Source organism: Notothenia coriiceps, unplaced genomic scaffold (assembly GCF_000735185.1).
Source record: "Notothenia coriiceps isolate Sejong01 unplaced genomic scaffold, NC01 NC01_scaffold00037246, whole genome shotgun sequence".
NCBI classification, from domain to species: domain Eukaryota; kingdom Metazoa; phylum Chordata; class Actinopteri; order Perciformes; family Nototheniidae; genus Notothenia; species Notothenia coriiceps.
The window spans coordinates 7,156,344-7,174,148 of record NW_011369947.1 but is presented as its reverse complement, the minus strand read 5'-3'; the positions used below and the strand labels follow the sequence as shown (position 1 = coordinate 7,174,148).

General features: G+C 39.9%; 1 protein-coding gene across 1 annotated transcript in view; it reads right to left on the bottom strand.

Moving 5' to 3' along the window:
* Positions 1 to 15,925, bottom strand: part of LOC104966346 (myotubularin-related protein 1-like) — a 23,609-nt gene extending 7,684 nt beyond the window's left edge. The window contains exons 1-13 of the mRNA XM_010795534.1: positions 15,624 to 15,925; positions 13,750 to 13,852; positions 13,650 to 13,673; positions 11,244 to 11,321; positions 8,993 to 9,049; positions 7,203 to 7,290; positions 6,474 to 6,568; positions 6,275 to 6,382; positions 6,091 to 6,189; positions 5,233 to 5,316; positions 4,032 to 4,181; positions 3,731 to 3,919; positions 3,462 to 3,647 (exon numbers count right to left, since the gene is read on the bottom strand). Of these exons, the coding sequence (XP_010793836.1) occupies positions 3,462 to 3,647; positions 3,731 to 3,919; positions 4,032 to 4,181; positions 5,233 to 5,316; positions 6,091 to 6,189; positions 6,275 to 6,382; positions 6,474 to 6,568; positions 7,203 to 7,290; positions 8,993 to 9,049; positions 11,244 to 11,321; positions 13,650 to 13,673; positions 13,750 to 13,852; positions 15,624 to 15,730 (1,368 nt within the window). The 5' untranslated portion in view covers positions 15,731 to 15,925. The remainder of the gene's footprint in view (positions 1 to 3,461; positions 3,648 to 3,730; positions 3,920 to 4,031; positions 4,182 to 5,232; positions 5,317 to 6,090; positions 6,190 to 6,274; positions 6,383 to 6,473; positions 6,569 to 7,202; positions 7,291 to 8,992; positions 9,050 to 11,243; positions 11,322 to 13,649; positions 13,674 to 13,749; positions 13,853 to 15,623) is intronic.
* Positions 15,926 to 17,805: the final 1,880 nt, after the last annotated feature.

Here is a 17,805-nt window from a genome sequence, read left to right as displayed (position 1 = left end):
CGGAAGGGAGGGGCTTCGTAAGAAAGGATTCAAGTCCTGGAGTTGCCTAGACAGCTTCCAGATCTCAACCCCAAGAAAATCTCTTGGGAGGGAGGTTGAAAGTCCGTGTGCCCAGCGGACAAAACATCCCTGTCTGTTCTAGAGGAGATCGTGCATGGGAGGAATGCGGCCAAAATTACCAGCCAACAGCTGTGCTAAAAACCTTGGTGGAAAACTTACAGGAAAAACGTTTGACCTCTGTCATTGGCCAACAAAGGGGTATATGAACCAAAGTATTGAGATTAACTTTTGTTATTGACCAAATACTTATTTTCCACCATAATTTGCAAATAAATTCTTTAAAAATCAGAAAATGTGATTTCTGGGATTTTTTTTTTTTCTCGCTTCTGTCTCTCATTAGTTGGAGGTATATCCTAGGGAGGAAAATACAGGGGGCCTCTTCATCTTTTAAGGGGAGCAACTTTTCACAATGGTGGCCTGTAGCGGGGTTTCCACAACTTCCAATATTTTACTAGGTCGACTTAGTTTTTCAAAATAGTAGTCGACTGCGGGGACTAGTCGTTACGTCATAATAAAGACACACAAAAGAGAGGCTTTACAACTGTATTTTCTATTGGACTCATACAGTAACATTAAACACGTGCCATTTTAATTTGTGTTACATGGGTGGAGTTAAATAACAAACACTGGACGTCACCAAAATCGACAGCAAAAAACTCTCTGCTTTACATAAATGCCCCACGTAATCCAGTGCGGCCAACAGCCGGCATTGCGCCAAACACTTTATTCCGGGCTGTCCTCCACGATAACGTCCAACCTTTCCATTATTTTTGGGTTTGAACACCAACGCAAGTCCGACACTGTGGAGGGAATGGAGGCTTGGATCCGCCTTCGGGTGACAGTGTTGCCTGCCAGGGGAAAAAACCCTCTTCACCGGGTTGCTTGTGGCTGCGAATAGCCAGGGCTAGCCTCCTCGAAAGCGGGGAAGCGGTGCACGTTTTTCTGCCCACCACTCCGGGTGGCTTATCCACTGTGATATGCGGTGTCCACTGGCCCCAGTGAATCCGAGTCATCATCCGCATCACTGTTGCTCGGTTTTCTCGCTTTCCCCCCCCCCCCTCTGTTCGTCTTGCCTCGTTCAGTGCTGTACGCCGGTCCGTTGGTCACTGGTGCTAGCCATTGACTGCTCGTGGCTAGCTGGTGCAGCGGGTTCATCTTTAGATGGTTGGCCGCATAGCGATGCCATTCTGTTTGTATCTTCAGATACAGCCCTCGTACACACTGACACTTCACTGGTGAGTTAGTTACATCTTCGTTGAAGTACTGTCATACATTAAGAAATGCTGCGACGGTGTTTTGTAGCATTTTGGCAGCCACCTCGATTACCATCCTTTTTTTCACCGATAGCGACCTAGGGCCTACAGCGCCGACTATGGTGGTAAAGGCTAGTCGACTTAGTCGACTAGTTCAGATTAGTTGGTGAAACCCCTTAGGTGGCCCTGAGACAAAACTTTGTGCCCCTCCAATGAGTGCTTATACTTTTCTTGTTTATACATTATACTTTTTATAATATTCAGCTTTTAAAATATTTGTTTGTGTTAACATGTAACTCAATGGGCCGGCACCTTCAAATCTTCTTTAACCTACACCTTGCCGCCAAATGCTACTCTTCCATCATATTTTCAGCTAGAGACTTCATTCCCACTATTACACAGAACCCATTCAAGGTTTGGTATTCAGATTTTGATATTTTTTACACTTTTAAATTTTAGTATACTCTAGTTTGGAGCTGGTAAAGAGGCCTTTTCTTTCCGATTTTAACATTAGTGTGTATTGCGGCCGGGCGCGGTTAAGTCAGGGAGTGCTTCGATTCTCAAAAACAGTAGTGGAGAGAGCTTGAAATCCCCGCCCAAATTCTTTTAAACCTTGGGCCATTAAACTCCCAACTCTATCATTCCTGGGACATCAATTTTTGAATGGAGAAATGTAGCGAAAACCTCTTCCTATGTTAAAAACATATATATTTATTTTAAGCAAAAACTTCAAATAAAATTTTACTCTTGAGGACTGCGGGGGACGGCCGTGAACAATTAGTTGCCCGAGTAAGATTTTAGCTGGCACCTCCCCCCCCAAAATGCACTCACTATGACTCGCGCATGCATGCACGTGCACGGTTGTGGCATGACCACCAAAACAGAAAGATATGGACACAAGATGTGTGCAAATGTATTTAGTATCCTATCCATTTGAACATGATTTAAGTGGGGGGTGGACCTCACCTCCTCTAGGGGGTCCGGGGGCATGCTCCCACGGGAAGATGTTTTTTTTAAATATTGAAGTTAAAAGCATCAATCTGGTGCACTTTGAGAGCAAAATTAAGAGATCTATGGAGACATCTCTCAACATCAATATGAAACAGAACTGTAAACAGATTTTCGTTTTCTTTATTATACAAATCACTCTCCTTTTAAACTCTATTCTTGTTTAATAACAACTTTTGTTTACTGTCATATAGTATTTTGTACCTGTTTTTCATCTATTCTCTTATTTTTTTATAGCTATAATGATCATATAAAGGTGTTCTTTACCTCACTGAGGTTATCAGAACCGTTCAGTCTTTCAGGAGAGAGCTCTCTAAAGCTCCCCGCGGCCGCTTACACAGTAAATACGTTTTTTGGGAGTTTGATTAATTTTAAATTAACACAAATACAACATTAAAACCTATAATTGCACACTAAAACCATTATTTAAAAAAAAAAAACTATTTCACATAAACCGCTAGTTTTTACTGGGGCTGGGGCAGTTCAACTTGATTTTGGGGGAGGGGGGTGCACCATAGTTTATGGGACTGATCCAAAATCGGGAAATTCTGTTGTCATGAAATATAAAAAAAAAAAATGTTTCCTTCTTTTTCCCCCCCCCAATTTTCGGCGCCCCCATGGGTTGATGCGCCCTTAGCGTTTGCCTATACTGCCTTTGCCAAGGGCCCTTCTTGAGGACAAGGAAGTGAGAAAAACTTCACACGTCTCCATTAAGGCCCATTGTAAATTTAGCCTCATCTTTCCTCAGTGCGCCAGCTGCACTCCTTCAGATAAACGGCCAAAGGAGCCACATTATTGACCCGAAAGTACACAAAAAGCACACTAAAACGCTCATCAGGGTCCTGACATGCTCACAGCGTAGACATTTTACCGATAGTAGCTAACGTTTTTCAACAATAGTTAGAAATGTAAGAGGTTTATTTCTCATTCAGAACAATGGAAAGGCTCCAAGCGTCAGATTCACTGATCACTGCACACAGTTTTTAGGGCCTGTGGAATTACACTTGAGTCAAGAGACTTGTCTACTATGTGTACAGTAGTATATCTGAGGCCATGCAATGAGAAACCTTTTGGAAAAATCCTGTTGGTATAACAGTACCAACAGTACATAAATAAAAATGATGATTTATTGTGAGTTACCCGTATGTACTCCAGCCAGTGTGTCTGATCGATAGCAGAGTGCCAGTGGGCCTCATCTATGGTGGGGTAAACCACGTCCTTCATCTTCCTCAGGGACTCCCTCATCACATGGATGTTGGGGATTTCCAGGAAGTTAAGCTCCACGTTTGGATAGAAACTCTCACTTTCAAACCCTCCATCCTTCGCCTGCAGGAGTGAGAATAAAGGCAAATCAGTTGACGTGTAGCTGAGGTAAGGGGGAGGAAACAGGAAGGACGGATGTGTCGTACCTTGTTGGTGACTGCTACACTGCTCTGCCGGGCGTCAAAGATGGTGAGCTTGTGGGACTGGGCGTTGGCGTCCATGATGATTTGGAGGTAATGCTCGTCCTCTTTGCAGCGGCGGTCTGAAGGGCCGACTAACGGCTGGCTGCAGCGAATGATGGTGGCCTGAGACTCTGGGTGGATCCAGGACAGGACCTGCAGGAGGAGCAGAGCCAGGTCAGAACCAGGGGGGGCTCAGAAAACACATCAAAGAGCCACAGAGCTGATTCTAAACATGGTTTTAAAGGGTGTTTTTGTCAATACTGACCGGTATGCGGTGCTTTGCTCGGAACACAGCCACCCGCTTGATGTCGTCTTCTGCGATGTTGGTGGGGATGACCAGGATGAAGGGGTAGGTGTCACACAGCTCATAGCTGCTGTTCATCTTACTGAAGGTCCAGCTCTCATTAGGGAGGCCCTAAAAAAACACCCAACCACATGAGAGAAACCATTACAAAAGTATTACATGTGATATAAATACAAAGTGTTTCATGTGGGAGAGAGAGGTTTGTTGTGGGAACGCTTGCCTGATTCTTAAAACCATAATATTTTTTTTGACTAGAATAAGGTTTATATGCAGATATCGTTTCACTGGAGGATTTTTATACTACTTGGCACTGGGTTATTTTGGTTCCCGAGATATCAAGTACCAATACCCTGCCAGTGGTACTGGTACAACATCAGAGTCATGAGTTTGTCTTTTCTAACAAAAAAACGTTTTCCTTGCCTGCTGCGAAATCTTAACCTCTCCCAGGGAGACTAGAGAAATGGTGTTACTTATAACTAACCATGACTATCCAACACTAGAAAGAGAAGGGTGAGCAAATACGTATTGAGTTGGTTGCTATTTAAAACCTCCCAGCTATTTGACACAAAATCCTATAGATTGGACCTTTAAATGTCAAAGTTTTGCAGGAAGCGTGGAGTTTCATTGCCAGTAACTTCACAGCAATTACAGAAAATGGCAGAGGAACTGATAAGATTATTTGTGTTCAAGAGAAAGTGAGAGCACCAAGGAGGATTAAACCTAATCAACAAATAGCATGGTTTTATAACTTGAGTCTGTAGAGTCTTCATATGTTATCAGAGAGAGCTGGATGTAACAGCAGCAGAGTGTGTTACGGCCCATCCACACAGCGGCGTGCGTTGAAAGCTGCACCATTCACTTTGAATGGGGTGACGTCACTTTTCGCCGAACTGCATTGTGGGAATGAAGCGGAGCCTTTGCGCTGGCGTGGCTCGCTGCAAAAGTTGAGCAAGTTCAACTTTTGGAAAGCCTCGGCAGAAGTGTCAGCCAATCGAATCATATGGCCGGAGTGACAAGTCCTTAGCTCAGATCAAACCGCTGCTTGTGTGTCAGGGGCGGGAGATTCATGTGAGTGGTTGTTGGTCGAGTTTCAGACACGCCCGCCGGCAAGCTTCAACGCACGCTGCTGTCTGGACGGGCCGTCAGAGTGTCATTGATTTACCTGACGTCTGTACTCAGCTGTCGGGTCGTACACCTTCCAGCCGTCCACAGGAAACTGCTCCTTGTACAGGAAGGCAAACAGAGGCTGCAGGAGGGAGACAGAGGACAAGTGTAAGTATTCAGTCTATCAAATTCACTTCATGTAGGAGAAGTCCCTCATTAATATCTGAATATTAGTTGCACTATTAAGTCTTGATTCTTTAATTCAAATAATTGATCAGTTCGTGACTATACTGCCACATCTCCACTATGTCCGATATCATTATCATCATTACAAAGACACTCTCTGCTTTGCAATGTCAAGTGCAATAGTATCATGTTCAATTACGTATCTGCCATTATGTTTTGTGTACCGTTACAACATCGCTCCTAACTGCACAGTTTCCAGTCATTATTTGTGCATCTTTGTTTCTTGTAGTTTGTGGTTTAATTTGATCTTTTACTGCATTGTACAACTTTGTTATGATTATTACTGTATTTATTTTTATGTTTATTGAACTCAATGTTTTGCAACTCCCGCGCAGGAATTTCCTTTGGGAAAAATAAAGTCTTATCTTATCTTACAATCCCATCAAAACATCCCAAAACCAAAAGAATAAAAACTAGCTCCACATGTATTATTTGTGACTTTAAAGTGATGTTCAGTTATCAATAATTGATATATCATTCTGAAATGGGCTGCCTGCATAATGCCTACTTTTACTTTAGGTTTTATTTTTCTATGCCTATACTTAGATTACAAATGCAATACTTTAACATGTAACAGAGTATATTTACACTGTGGTATTGCTACTTTCAGCATTCAGTGCACACACATCATATCTTGCCAACCTGAGTAAACACATGTGATGAGACTGACCAGGCTGTGTGAGAGGGGGAAGGCGTGTTTGGCCAGCAGCTCCACCACGTCTGGATTACTCTCCTCCGTCTTATAGGCGAACCTGGGACTCCTCATGTCCTGACGCAGGGAGGACATGACATCATTAATCATCAGTGCTATTGTAGACTCATCCCAGATTTAAAGAGAGGTGATTCTTTAGTACCTTGCAGACTAACTCCAGTCCTTTGGTGTTCTCTCCCTGGTTGGGGACACTGATGGTCTCCAGTCTGCTGATGACTCCCAGGTTCACATCCAGGATGAACGGAGACTCCTGGAGGAGCACAGGGGACATAAACACACAGTTCTACACAGAGAAATAGTCCAAGGATGTGAATTTAATAATGAATAAGATATTGACGTACCCTTTCCACACTGGTGAAGTAGAGCTTGTAGTCTGTTATGGTCAGGGTTCCATTAACCAGACCACTGAAGGGACAGATGTACATCACATCCTTCACTGCACGTCAACACAAACACACAAAGGTTTTCATTTAGGGCCGGGGAGTCAATATGTACATATGCTGTTCTGTTTTAAAGACGTCCTGTTGTACTTTTATGGGGGGTCAAATTCTGAATTAATAAAGTAACTAATAAATACCTCTGTAAAATAAATATAGTGGAGTAAAAACTACAACATTTGCTTCCAAAATGTATTAGATTAGAAATGTAAATTAGTATTAAATGTAAATACTCGGGTAAAGCACAAATACCTCAAAAAAAGCTACTTTCCACCGCTGTATGTACCTATCGCGCTTCTTTTGGCTAGTGCTCCAACACATTGTCAGTGATAGGCTAGTGGTCCAACACATTTTCAGTGATAGGCTAAGGCGCTGGACATCATTAGGCGGTTGACCAATCACAACAGAGCCGGCCAGCTAACCAATCAGAGCAGACTGGGCTCTGGTTTCAGACAGAGGGTGAAAAGAGGTGCTGGAGCACAGGCAGAATGAGAGAAATAAAGAACTTTTTGAACATTAAAACATGGGGACATGTCCCTGTGGAGACATTAGATACTAATGTGAACCTGGAAATGAGCAGAATAGGGCCCCTTTAAAAAAAGATCTTGAACATGGACAGTGTGATGAGCTTACCTGTGGTCTGCACTGTTTCTCCTGGCAGCAGAGGAACCTGGTTCTGGGACATAGTGACCTGCGCCCCGTACCTCAAAGCAGGAAGGTTCTGTAGAACAAAGACCAGTAAGTGGGGCTGGAGAAAAAACAGCATGCTACACTGACACAACACCGTACTCAACATGGTGCTACTGAGAGTTGGAGAGCGGCTGTACAGAATAGTTTATTGATGTAAACCTTTTCTTAGTATTTCATTGAGGGCTGCACAGAAGTGTTTTTTGGACTTTGTGATCTAAACTTAGGCCTTTTTAAGTCCAAAACATTTATTTAAAAAAGAGAAATCTAGGACAGCACTACTTAAACAAACTGTAACTTCAAACTAAATAAATGGCTTCTAAATGTGCATTTCCTTTTTGAATAGTTTCCAGTGGCTTTAAAAAAAAAAAGTCTTCTTGGAAAATGACAACTACTGCAGGCTAACCTCTGTTAATGAGAGTAAAATGCGTTAGTTAAAGACAAGCCGTGGTCTGCTTGGACAACACGTGGATTCACACTGCAGATGGATGCCATTCACTATTCAAGACTGTCCAGCAGAGCAACATGGGGAAGTTAAGAGAAGTTAAACTTCATGCAAGTTACCTCAGACGAGCGGTAGCAACAACCAATCAGCTAGCTCTACTTATTGCAAAAATAAATATAACATCACTGAGAACACACTGTTTGCTTTAAGTGCTGGTTCCCAGAACGACAAAGATAAAAGAATGGAAAAACACAATACATTTGATATATACTGTATATTTAACTTATGTAAGATTAATGTCCTGCCTTCTCTAGGGTAACAATCAGCAGGCATATGATGTCAATGTTATTCTAAAGATGCTGAAACATTGATCTGTATTAGTCAATGCATGAAGAGGCTTGGGGAGTAACAGATTACATGCAACATGTGATTATGTAATCATGATACAAAAAAAGGTAACAAATAAGAAATCAGATTACAGTAACATTTACAAATAAATAGAGATTACTAGCAGGGTGACAGTGTTACAATACATTTTGAAATAAAGGTTGATATATTATAGGTAGACGTAATGAATGAATTTCCTTTATGGTTTATTAAAGAAAAATACAGTCTATGCTTTTGATTATTGTAATAAGCATAAACAGCATTTGTAAACTATTACTACCTTTTTATATTAAGCGAAATATCTTGGTTTCTTCTTTTCTAAGGTTACATACATGTTAAGTAAAAACATTTTATTGTTATTTATTTTCTCTTGTTTTTGTTTGCATTGCATTTGATATTGAGGTAATCTAAAAAAAAACGGAAAGTAATCAGGTAAGGTTACTTTTATATTTTGATAGTCAAATTAGGTTACTGATTGCAATTGTTCACATGTAACTAGTTATTGTAACAGAATACATTTTTTAAAATAACCCTCACAAACCAGTGCATGAATTGTAAATGTATAAATTCCAGAGAAAAAAACAGGAATATTTTTAAAATCCTATGGCGGGTTTAGAAATGAAGCTACCTAAAGAATGTTAAATGTGTTAATGAAGAATGGTCAACATATAGTCAACATGTATACAGCAGAAATATCCCTACTTTTAGTCTTTTAGTCAGGGGTCAATACGGGTTGTTAAAACTCCAAACCTGTATACTGCATTGTTGTGTACGTTGTGGTATAATGTGTTATTTGCTGCCATTCCTGAGTGACAGACAGAAGGAGAGGAGGAGGCATGCAGAGTGAGGAGGAGGAGGAAACAGGAGGAAGGACAGACAGACAGAGGCAGAGAGAGAGACTTGCCGGAGAATCAGAATCACTCTCTCCATGGTAACAGAGCTCTTCATCTTGTGAGTCTTGCTGCCGGGGAGAGAGCCAGCATGGAGAAAGTGACAGAGAGAGAGAGATAGCAAGAAAGAGAAGTTATAAAGTAATCGGACATTGTTGTTAATGATGGATCTGGCTATTATTTTAAAGTCCCACTCCTTGCATATTCCATATTTAAACACTTTATTGCATTCACAACAATGTATTCTAAATGATTTGATTGTCAGGTTTTCTAAATGTGCACAATCAATGCTAGGCTCTCCTGTTACCGCCATGGCTCTTAAAAATCAAAGTTGATAACATTCCTGTTACCACAAGCCATGTTATCTGCTAATTCTGAGGATTTTTAGAGATCTCTTTTTAAGATTTATAGAGCAAACACAAAATCGTATAATGTCAAATAAACTGTAACTATGTTGCTGCTGCGGTTAAAGAGGCCCTATTCTTTTTGGGGGGTTTTCACTCTCCTATAGTGTGTTCTATAGGTTTGGGTGCAAGTAAATGGTCTGCAAAGGCTCAAATCCCTGTGTTCCCTCCAGGGGAGTTTTTTTCTCCCATAAACACTCTTTTTGTTGAATATATCAATATTATTATGAAAATTGATAAATACTTTATTTTAACAATACGGTATTCTGTTTTTCACATTTGTTATTTTTTATTAGTTTTTTTCAATCTGTTCGAAATAAAGATGGAAATGAAAGGAACTTCTATTGGCTAGCGCTCCAACACATTGTAAGTAATACGCTAAGGGGCGGGACATCTGTAAGCGGTTGACCAATCACAACAGAGCCGGCCAGCTAACCAATCAGAGCAGACTGGGCTCTGGTTTCAGACAGAGGGGGAAAAGAGGTTCTGCGGGACAGGCAGTATGAGAAAAATAAAGAGCTTTTTGAACTTTAAATCATGGAGACATGTCACCGTAGATTCACGAAGTACTAATTTAACACGGTTATGTTATCTTAGCAAAGTGCATTAGTATGGTAATATGCTTTAGTTAGTACAACTGATGCAGATTGGAGGTATTAAATGATTAAGTATTAACTAAAACCTCATGATGGAGCTAGAGTAAAGGTTAGAGGACCACCAATGTTATTGTTCCTCATCCTGAACAGGGCCGAATCAAATTTCATGACAATCCATCCAATAGATAGACTTTTTACTCTGAGCCTAAGTGAAAGACTGGCCAACACTGTTGTTCCTTCGACAGTGTGACAGTACATTTCTTGCAAAAAAGGCTTGAATGAACTCTGTTGTTGTAAGATCCCAGTGCGGAAACTGGAATTCAGGAATGTTACCGCCTCAGTGAAAGAAGGACACTGTTTGTAAGGGTAGAGGACAGAGAAAAGGCATGGAGAAAGGTACAGAGAAAGAAAAAGAAGCAGCAGGCATCAGGTTGAGCTGGAGGCAGAGTTGGAGACTGTTCTGTATACAGAGGGTCTGCTGGAGGAAGCACAGTAAATCTGCCCTCAGCCACCACTGACAACCAACTCTCATTTTCATGCAGCTCAGTCACATGATCACATCCTGTTGTTCACTTTACACAAAGCCTGCTCACAAATTCAAAACTGGACTGAAACATACTATTGTTTCACCCATTCACCACATACTGTCATTATTGGACTTTAATATTTAAGAGCTTTGCTTTTAAATTGATTTCCCATCAAATGTACTGTATCACAGTCCTGTTCACAAGAAGGGCATTAGTCATGTATCAGAAGACTACAACTCTTACCCTGGGATTCAGCCTCTTGGACACCTGGAGATTAACCCTTTCATGCATGAATTATGAAAGCCTCACTCAGGATTTTTACCAAGTGTTTTTATTGCTCTTGGGGCATGAAAAACAAGATTTTAACTTTAGTTTATTTTTATCTAGTTTTTTCAAATTTAGAAAATAAATGTTTTATATGTCCACTCAGGTGGACAGTATGCGTTTAAAGTCTAAACTGAAAACTTGTCAATTTGGAAACAATTATAAATAAATATTTGCAAACTTAAAATTACATTATAATAACTTAAGTATATTGATTTAAGGCCCAAAAACATATTTCAGATGAAGTATTTTCAAGAAGAACAGTAGCAGCAACAGTATGAGTTTTAGTGTAAATATAGCTAGTGATGCATGACGTCCACTTTAGTGGACAGGTGAATAATCATAATTTCCTGCAAACATAAAATCAATACTTTGACAATTAGTTGTTACTTGATGTCACCAAATGTTGTATACCTGCAGGGAGCGCTTTCCATGAAAGGATTGGCAGGATATCGGCAGGTGACTTGGTCCATCTGGCTTTCTGTCGTTCATCTTGGTTTAGAGAAATGTATCATGCACTTGCACTGACTTTCCACTGAGTGGCAGTGTATGGGACGATGTACTATGTAGTGGCTGATGGTGCAACTATGCCATCAAAACCCATGCATATACAAGGAAACACCTTTTGAAAAGCTGTCCACTGTAGTAGCCTCTATGCGTGAAAGGACACACCATACAGCACATACACACACATTTATAAATGTAGTTTCTATGGAATGGAAACGACTGTATTCATTAGGCGCTTTCACACGGAGTACTTTTCCCAGTATAGTTCCGATAGTTTTTGAAATTTTGCGTTCACACCAAAAAAAGCCGGAACTAGAACTTAGTTCATGAGAACCTTTTCACCCCATTTTCAGTCCCTGCTAGAGAGCAGGTACTTTCATGGGAGAAAAAGGTTCCCATTTCTGATTGGCTGGGCGGATTGCAAACCGCGCCCCGTAAAACTCGGAAAGTTTTGTGAAGCCGCCACATTGTATTTGCTGGCATTAGCATTATTAGCATTAGCATAGCGCACCAACGGAGAGAGACTAACTCATGACAACACAAAAAAAAACATGGGAGTGGTGGAGATGAGGAGGTGTCGGTGTTCTGGCGATTTACTCGGAAGGCTTCAGTAGAAGCTGCTGGGAGTCCCAGCAGCTTCTACAGAAGCCATGTCCAACCACCGGGACTTCCGGACCGAGGGAACTTCCGGCCGGGGACTTTGGGTGGCAGTATACGCCGTGAAGTTGTTTGCAGCCTGCCAGTAAACCCAAAGCAGAAGAAGAAGTAGTGACGTCAGCAGCTTCATTTGCCTAATCCTCCCCCAGGGACTTATTCCGGTGTGAACGCGATCTGCTCTTTAGTTCATCAGAACTAAAGAGTTCTGATGAACTAAGTACTGGGAACTAAGTACTGGGAACTAAGTATCGCAAAGTACTTGGTGTAAAAGCGCCTATTGTCTGATTTCAAAGTGATGGTTACTTTTTCTTTGTGTTGTGACATGTAATTACATTCTGTATGAGGTGACGGTCGGGTGCAAACACAAGAGCTCAAAGCAAATGCAAGAAAGTGGATTCAAATGTTCAAAGCAAATAGAAAACCTAAAACCTGCAGTGATGTGAGAAAAGAAATGCAGAACAGCTGAGCAAATACTGTTTTGTGAGAGCACATTCAAAACCAAGCAACAAAAAAAAGCGCAACAAACTTCATCTCAGAGAACAGATAACTCTCCATGCACTGAGGCTTTTGACACTTCTAATTAATTGCTTTAAAGAGGATTTTGCATAAAATCCACCACCTCCAGCTCTGGCCATTGAAGAGAATTCTCATGGAAGAATATATTTAGATTTTTGTCTAACTCTAGGAATTCTAATATAACAGAAACAAATATTATCAGAATGGCAGACCAGAATCTGGACAGTGTAGTAATATTATGGCTGATCAATTCCACATATTCTGGAAATGTCAGGTAATCCAAATTTAATTGGCTAATTATAATAACAGAAATAAATTAAATACTGGGCTTTGTGATTGATAACAGTTTTGCCGGAAAGTATTTAGCTAATATACCAGCTGAATTGAAAGTTTGTGAAAGGACCTTCTTAAAATATTACTGATAGCTAGCAAAAAAGCAATTTGTCTTGTGAAGGAAGCTCCAACAACAGGAGAATGGACAAACATTGTACATTACTTGCTTCATATGGAGAAGCTGACTTTTTCTTTAAGAGTCTGATGTGATACATTTGACAAATACTGGTCAATATGGGTTCAACACATGAAGAGGGTTGGTACATAATCCAAGGAGAATGTTCTGGTACAATGAATGTGAAACTTCTTCCTGATGTGGGATTCTCTTGCTTAAAAACTCTACTTTACACATATGCTATACATCTTCTGAGAATGAATACTGGACTGAGATGGACATGGATTTGTTGTGAACTCGTTTTGAGGGACGGTGCCCCATGGCACAAGACTAATGGCTGAGGACATATTGATGTGCTGTATAGCCTCTGGTGACCTGCATGTAGTTTGTTAAGTTTTATTTGTAATGTGTTAATAATTTAAAACAGAGTATAAGAAAAATAAATAAATGGGATGAGTGTGTGAACACAACAATGGCGTATAAGTAATTACAGTGTTTCAACAGCTATCACTCAAGCGGGGAAACAAACATGTCCTGTGGCTGAGAAGTGTATGCTGCTGAGAGGCGGAAACAGAAACAAGCTGCCCAGCTTCTCTGAACAATGCTGTGATACAGTACATTCACATGGGCTACACACACAAAGCTCTGCTCACACAAAAGTGCAGACATGTTGCCATTTCTGCGGGTCTTACCATGAAATCTGGTCTTCTCCTAGCCTATCAAAACACAAACTGATGAGAAATACAGTCGACACAGTGTGTGTGTGTGTGTGTGTGTGTGTGTGTGTGTTACCTTGTTGTCCCTGTTTATATCTGACGGGACCGATCCTGAGATCTGACTGGAGATGGTGGCTGCGATCAGCTGTTTACACCACTCTACGTGAGAACCTGTAGGACTGAAGGAAGAGAGAGTTTATAACATATTCACAAAAACTAAACATTTTTTCCAAATCCCTCCCTTTTGTGGTATAATGCTGTTCTGAAACATGCTGGGTGTGTTGAGTTGAATTGGCTTAAATGAAACGGATAAAATGAAACAAACCCAATGTTAAACAGTGTGAAACAGTGTTTGTGTTAAATCAGAGGAAGTGAGAGCAACATAGTGGTGTTTATAACATGTACTGAAGCATTGAATTTACCATGTGAACAACCGTAGCAAAGATTTCTGCCCCATGTAATTATTTAATTATTATATAATATAATTGATTGCATCCATATTGTGATAACAAGTTCTGGACAGTCCAAAGAGACTTGTAAGTAGTCTTGTTATAATGGGATATGTTAAATGACTGCCATATTATGTTAAGATTCAGGTTAGAGAGAAAAAAAAATTCCAATTCTGACAAAATACAGTTTTGTTCGGATGAATTTAGCAAACAGCATGAATTTGGCTGTAAAATGATGCTAGTATATTTGTTTACACCCAGTATTTGGAATATGTTAATATAACAGCCAGCTGCAAGAACAGTTTCTATTCACCATCACAGGAAAAAGTTGTAAGTATTTTATATTTTACTGTAACAAGAACATTGACATTCCATAATATTAAGACTTTTTTTTCATGTCATAATGAAACGTTTTTTCTACATATAAAAGGCAACCAGTGGTTTCACGTTGAGGCCCTGTTTTGCAAAAGTTACCATTCTTCTGATAATGTATGATGAAGAATGATGAAGTAAGCAAGTACAATTTAAAGAGAGGGAGGTGTCAATCAAAAACATGTCGTACACACCTCCACTCCAAGGGCCTAATTAGGCTGAGAAGTGAAAACACCTGTGTAGGTGGACATTTATACATTGCATTTTATATTAAGCTAATATAGTGTATATTATAGTTGATAATTACTAAATATTAAACAAATACAATTTCACAAAAAATGTAGTGATGTGTTTAGGAAAAAATTCAAAAGAAGAGAAACCAGCAGGGATATTGGATTTTTCCTTAACACAGAAAACACCCCATGCCTACTGTTTTATTTATATATTAAACATTTTATTTGTGATAAATATTAAGATAAATATATTATCTATTTATTTTTTCTTCGTTTGTTTAGTTTATTTACTTATTCATTGTACGTTGGTTTGTTATTTTTGGGTAACTAAAAAAGACAGAATTGAATGCTATACAAATACTATCTGTATTTTGTTTTGTTATAGTTAATAGTTTGGACCTTTACTGTCACTGCATCAATAAACATATTAGCAATAGCATCGCATACAGTAACGTTTTGGCGGTAGCTACTAACTATACAGTAAGCTAGCCTGTTACTGAGCTAACGCTAGCCGTTAGCTGTCTGTTAACCCACTGTACACAATATCACTGTTTTCCAACATGTCAGGCTGTCGCATCCTGTTGTTTATTAGTATGAAAATATAGGTTCACTCGCTATTAGCTACTCTATAATAGCTACTGTGACAGTAACTGTAGACCGTCACTTACAACTCCGGTCATAAATATAGTCAATGAATATGCAGTAGCCTTGGCTTATTGGGAAACAGTTGTACGGTTGTGCGGTTTGACATCTGTACTGTATCCAACCCGAATTAAAGATACGAACCTGTGATAAAGGAAATATCGCGACATTTTACGGGGAATTAAATATTAAGGAAGAGCAAGAAAACCGTAAATGCACTACGTGTAAACTATTATATCAGGTCTGCTGCTCACCTCTCCGGGGTTTCACCGGTGTTTGGTCCTGAGCTCGGCAAGCCCCAGGGCTTTCTGTTCGGCCCTGCTGCTTCCGCCGCCCCGGCAGCTCCGGCCTGTTTCTCCATCTGTCTACTGTCCCGGAGGTCGCTAGGGGCGGAGGCGGATGGTTTCCCCTGATATGAGGAGGATGGGGATGAAATTAAACCTCGGTGTGATTCCAATGTCCGCCCTCCGCCGGTTAGTTCTGCCAGGGGGCCAGGCTCTGTGAGATGATTGTGAATGCTTCCTGTTATTTGGTTATTTGTGCTTCCTGCCGGAGACTGCCTCTACCTCGCGCATCTCTTCCTCGCGCTGTAGCTCCGCCCACTTACAACAGAGATGCGAGGATGAGGAGGAAACATCAGCAATATGGGTCAGGCACAGGGGGGGAACATATTCAGATTCTTTACTTGAGTAAAAGTACTAATACTCAGGGTTGGGAGGGTCACTTAAATAATGTAATCACAATAAATAGTTACATGTCAAAAAATGTAATCACTAACCTAGTCGAAGTATGAAAATATAAAAATGTAACCTGATTACTTTCCGTTACATTTGGTTTGTCTTTTTACAAAAATAAAATTCACAGTAATCCGATTACTTATTTTGATGTTACTGCAATCGAATACAGTTACCTTTTTTTGTATTCTGATTACGTAATCTCATTACATGTAATCCATTACCCCCCAAGCCTGCTAATGCACTGTAAAAATCAATTTTAAGTAAAAGCACTGCATCGAGAATCGTAGTTAAGTAAAAGTATTTAAGTATGATTAGGAAAACGTTCTTAAAGTATTAAGAGTGAAAGTACTCAATGTCACTCAGTGACATTTAAGAAACTGGGAAATATATTTGAAAACAAATCTTAATTCCAATACATTATCTGTTAACCCTCTCAGGATTTTAGTTACGTAAATATAATGTTGGATGGTAATCTATACCAAAAAATCATATATCACAAGGTTTTTCCCAAAATCTGAATTCATAAAGTAACGTAGATGAGTAAAAGTATAAGGTAGTATAGAATGAAAATACTTAAAGAAGAAAAGTACCTCAAATGTGTACTTCAGTACTTGAGTAAATATATTTAGTTACATTCCACCAAAGGTCATGCCATCGTTGATTCGACAAGCTTTAGGAAGTTATACATGTTCAGGTCGTTTGGTTATCCTGTCTGAGCACGCTTCATATAATAGCTTTGTTTTGTTCGTGCAGCTATAGTAGCCCACACTTTGATCACTTCCTTTAAGAACATGTCTTGTGAAAACATAAAACTACATCTAACCTATATAAAGAGGAATAAGGTAGTACCTAGTGTAGGCCTACATCATCATTACATTTAAGGAAATGTTAAAAGGGGCCATAAATACATTACTCCCAACCACTAAATTAACTTGCTGCCATTAGCCCCGATTCTTCAGATTTCAGGTTTTCCACCTGAGGTCTGTGCTGTACTACGAAGCCGGTTCAACATAACCTGGATATGTTTGAGTTACCCGGTTTACCTAATCCAAAACAAACGCACTCTCGCTAAACTGTCCTACGACGATGGTTATCAACTCGTTAACTCAAGCCAGCTTTGCCCTATCTAGTTAGGTGCGAGTTCACATGAAAGTGGTGGTATTTGGAGCATTTGACCAATCACAAACATGGACAAGCGTACTGACAGCGCAGCGCGTCATACTTCCTGAATGAAAAGTCAACTATAACTAGAAAATGCATTTCCTGCAGAAAATGAGCTCGTTAAGTGAAAATCCTGCTTCGTAGTACAGGCCTCTGATGTTGCTGAATTATCTCCCATTTAGATACAATAAATATAACTGGCTTTTCCTTCCTGAAATGTAGACACATTTAAAACACAAGAAAAGAAAAATATACAAGTCAGGGTGCAACACTTAAACTTAAATTACAACTTTGAGAGGATTTGGAAATAAAGCAAGCAATCAAATTCATTTTCCTGTGGACTTTTCTGTGAAAATAAACAAATAAAAAGAGAAGAAAGTGGATGATCCATATCCATGTTGTATGCTGGGAGGGTTCCCAACACACCTACCTAATGTACTAAAAGTATCACATAATTAGCACTGCCATATTGATGCTGATCAGGGTTTTAATTATATTCATTTCCAAAGTAAGAGGTGCATACAGTTTTCAGCATCTT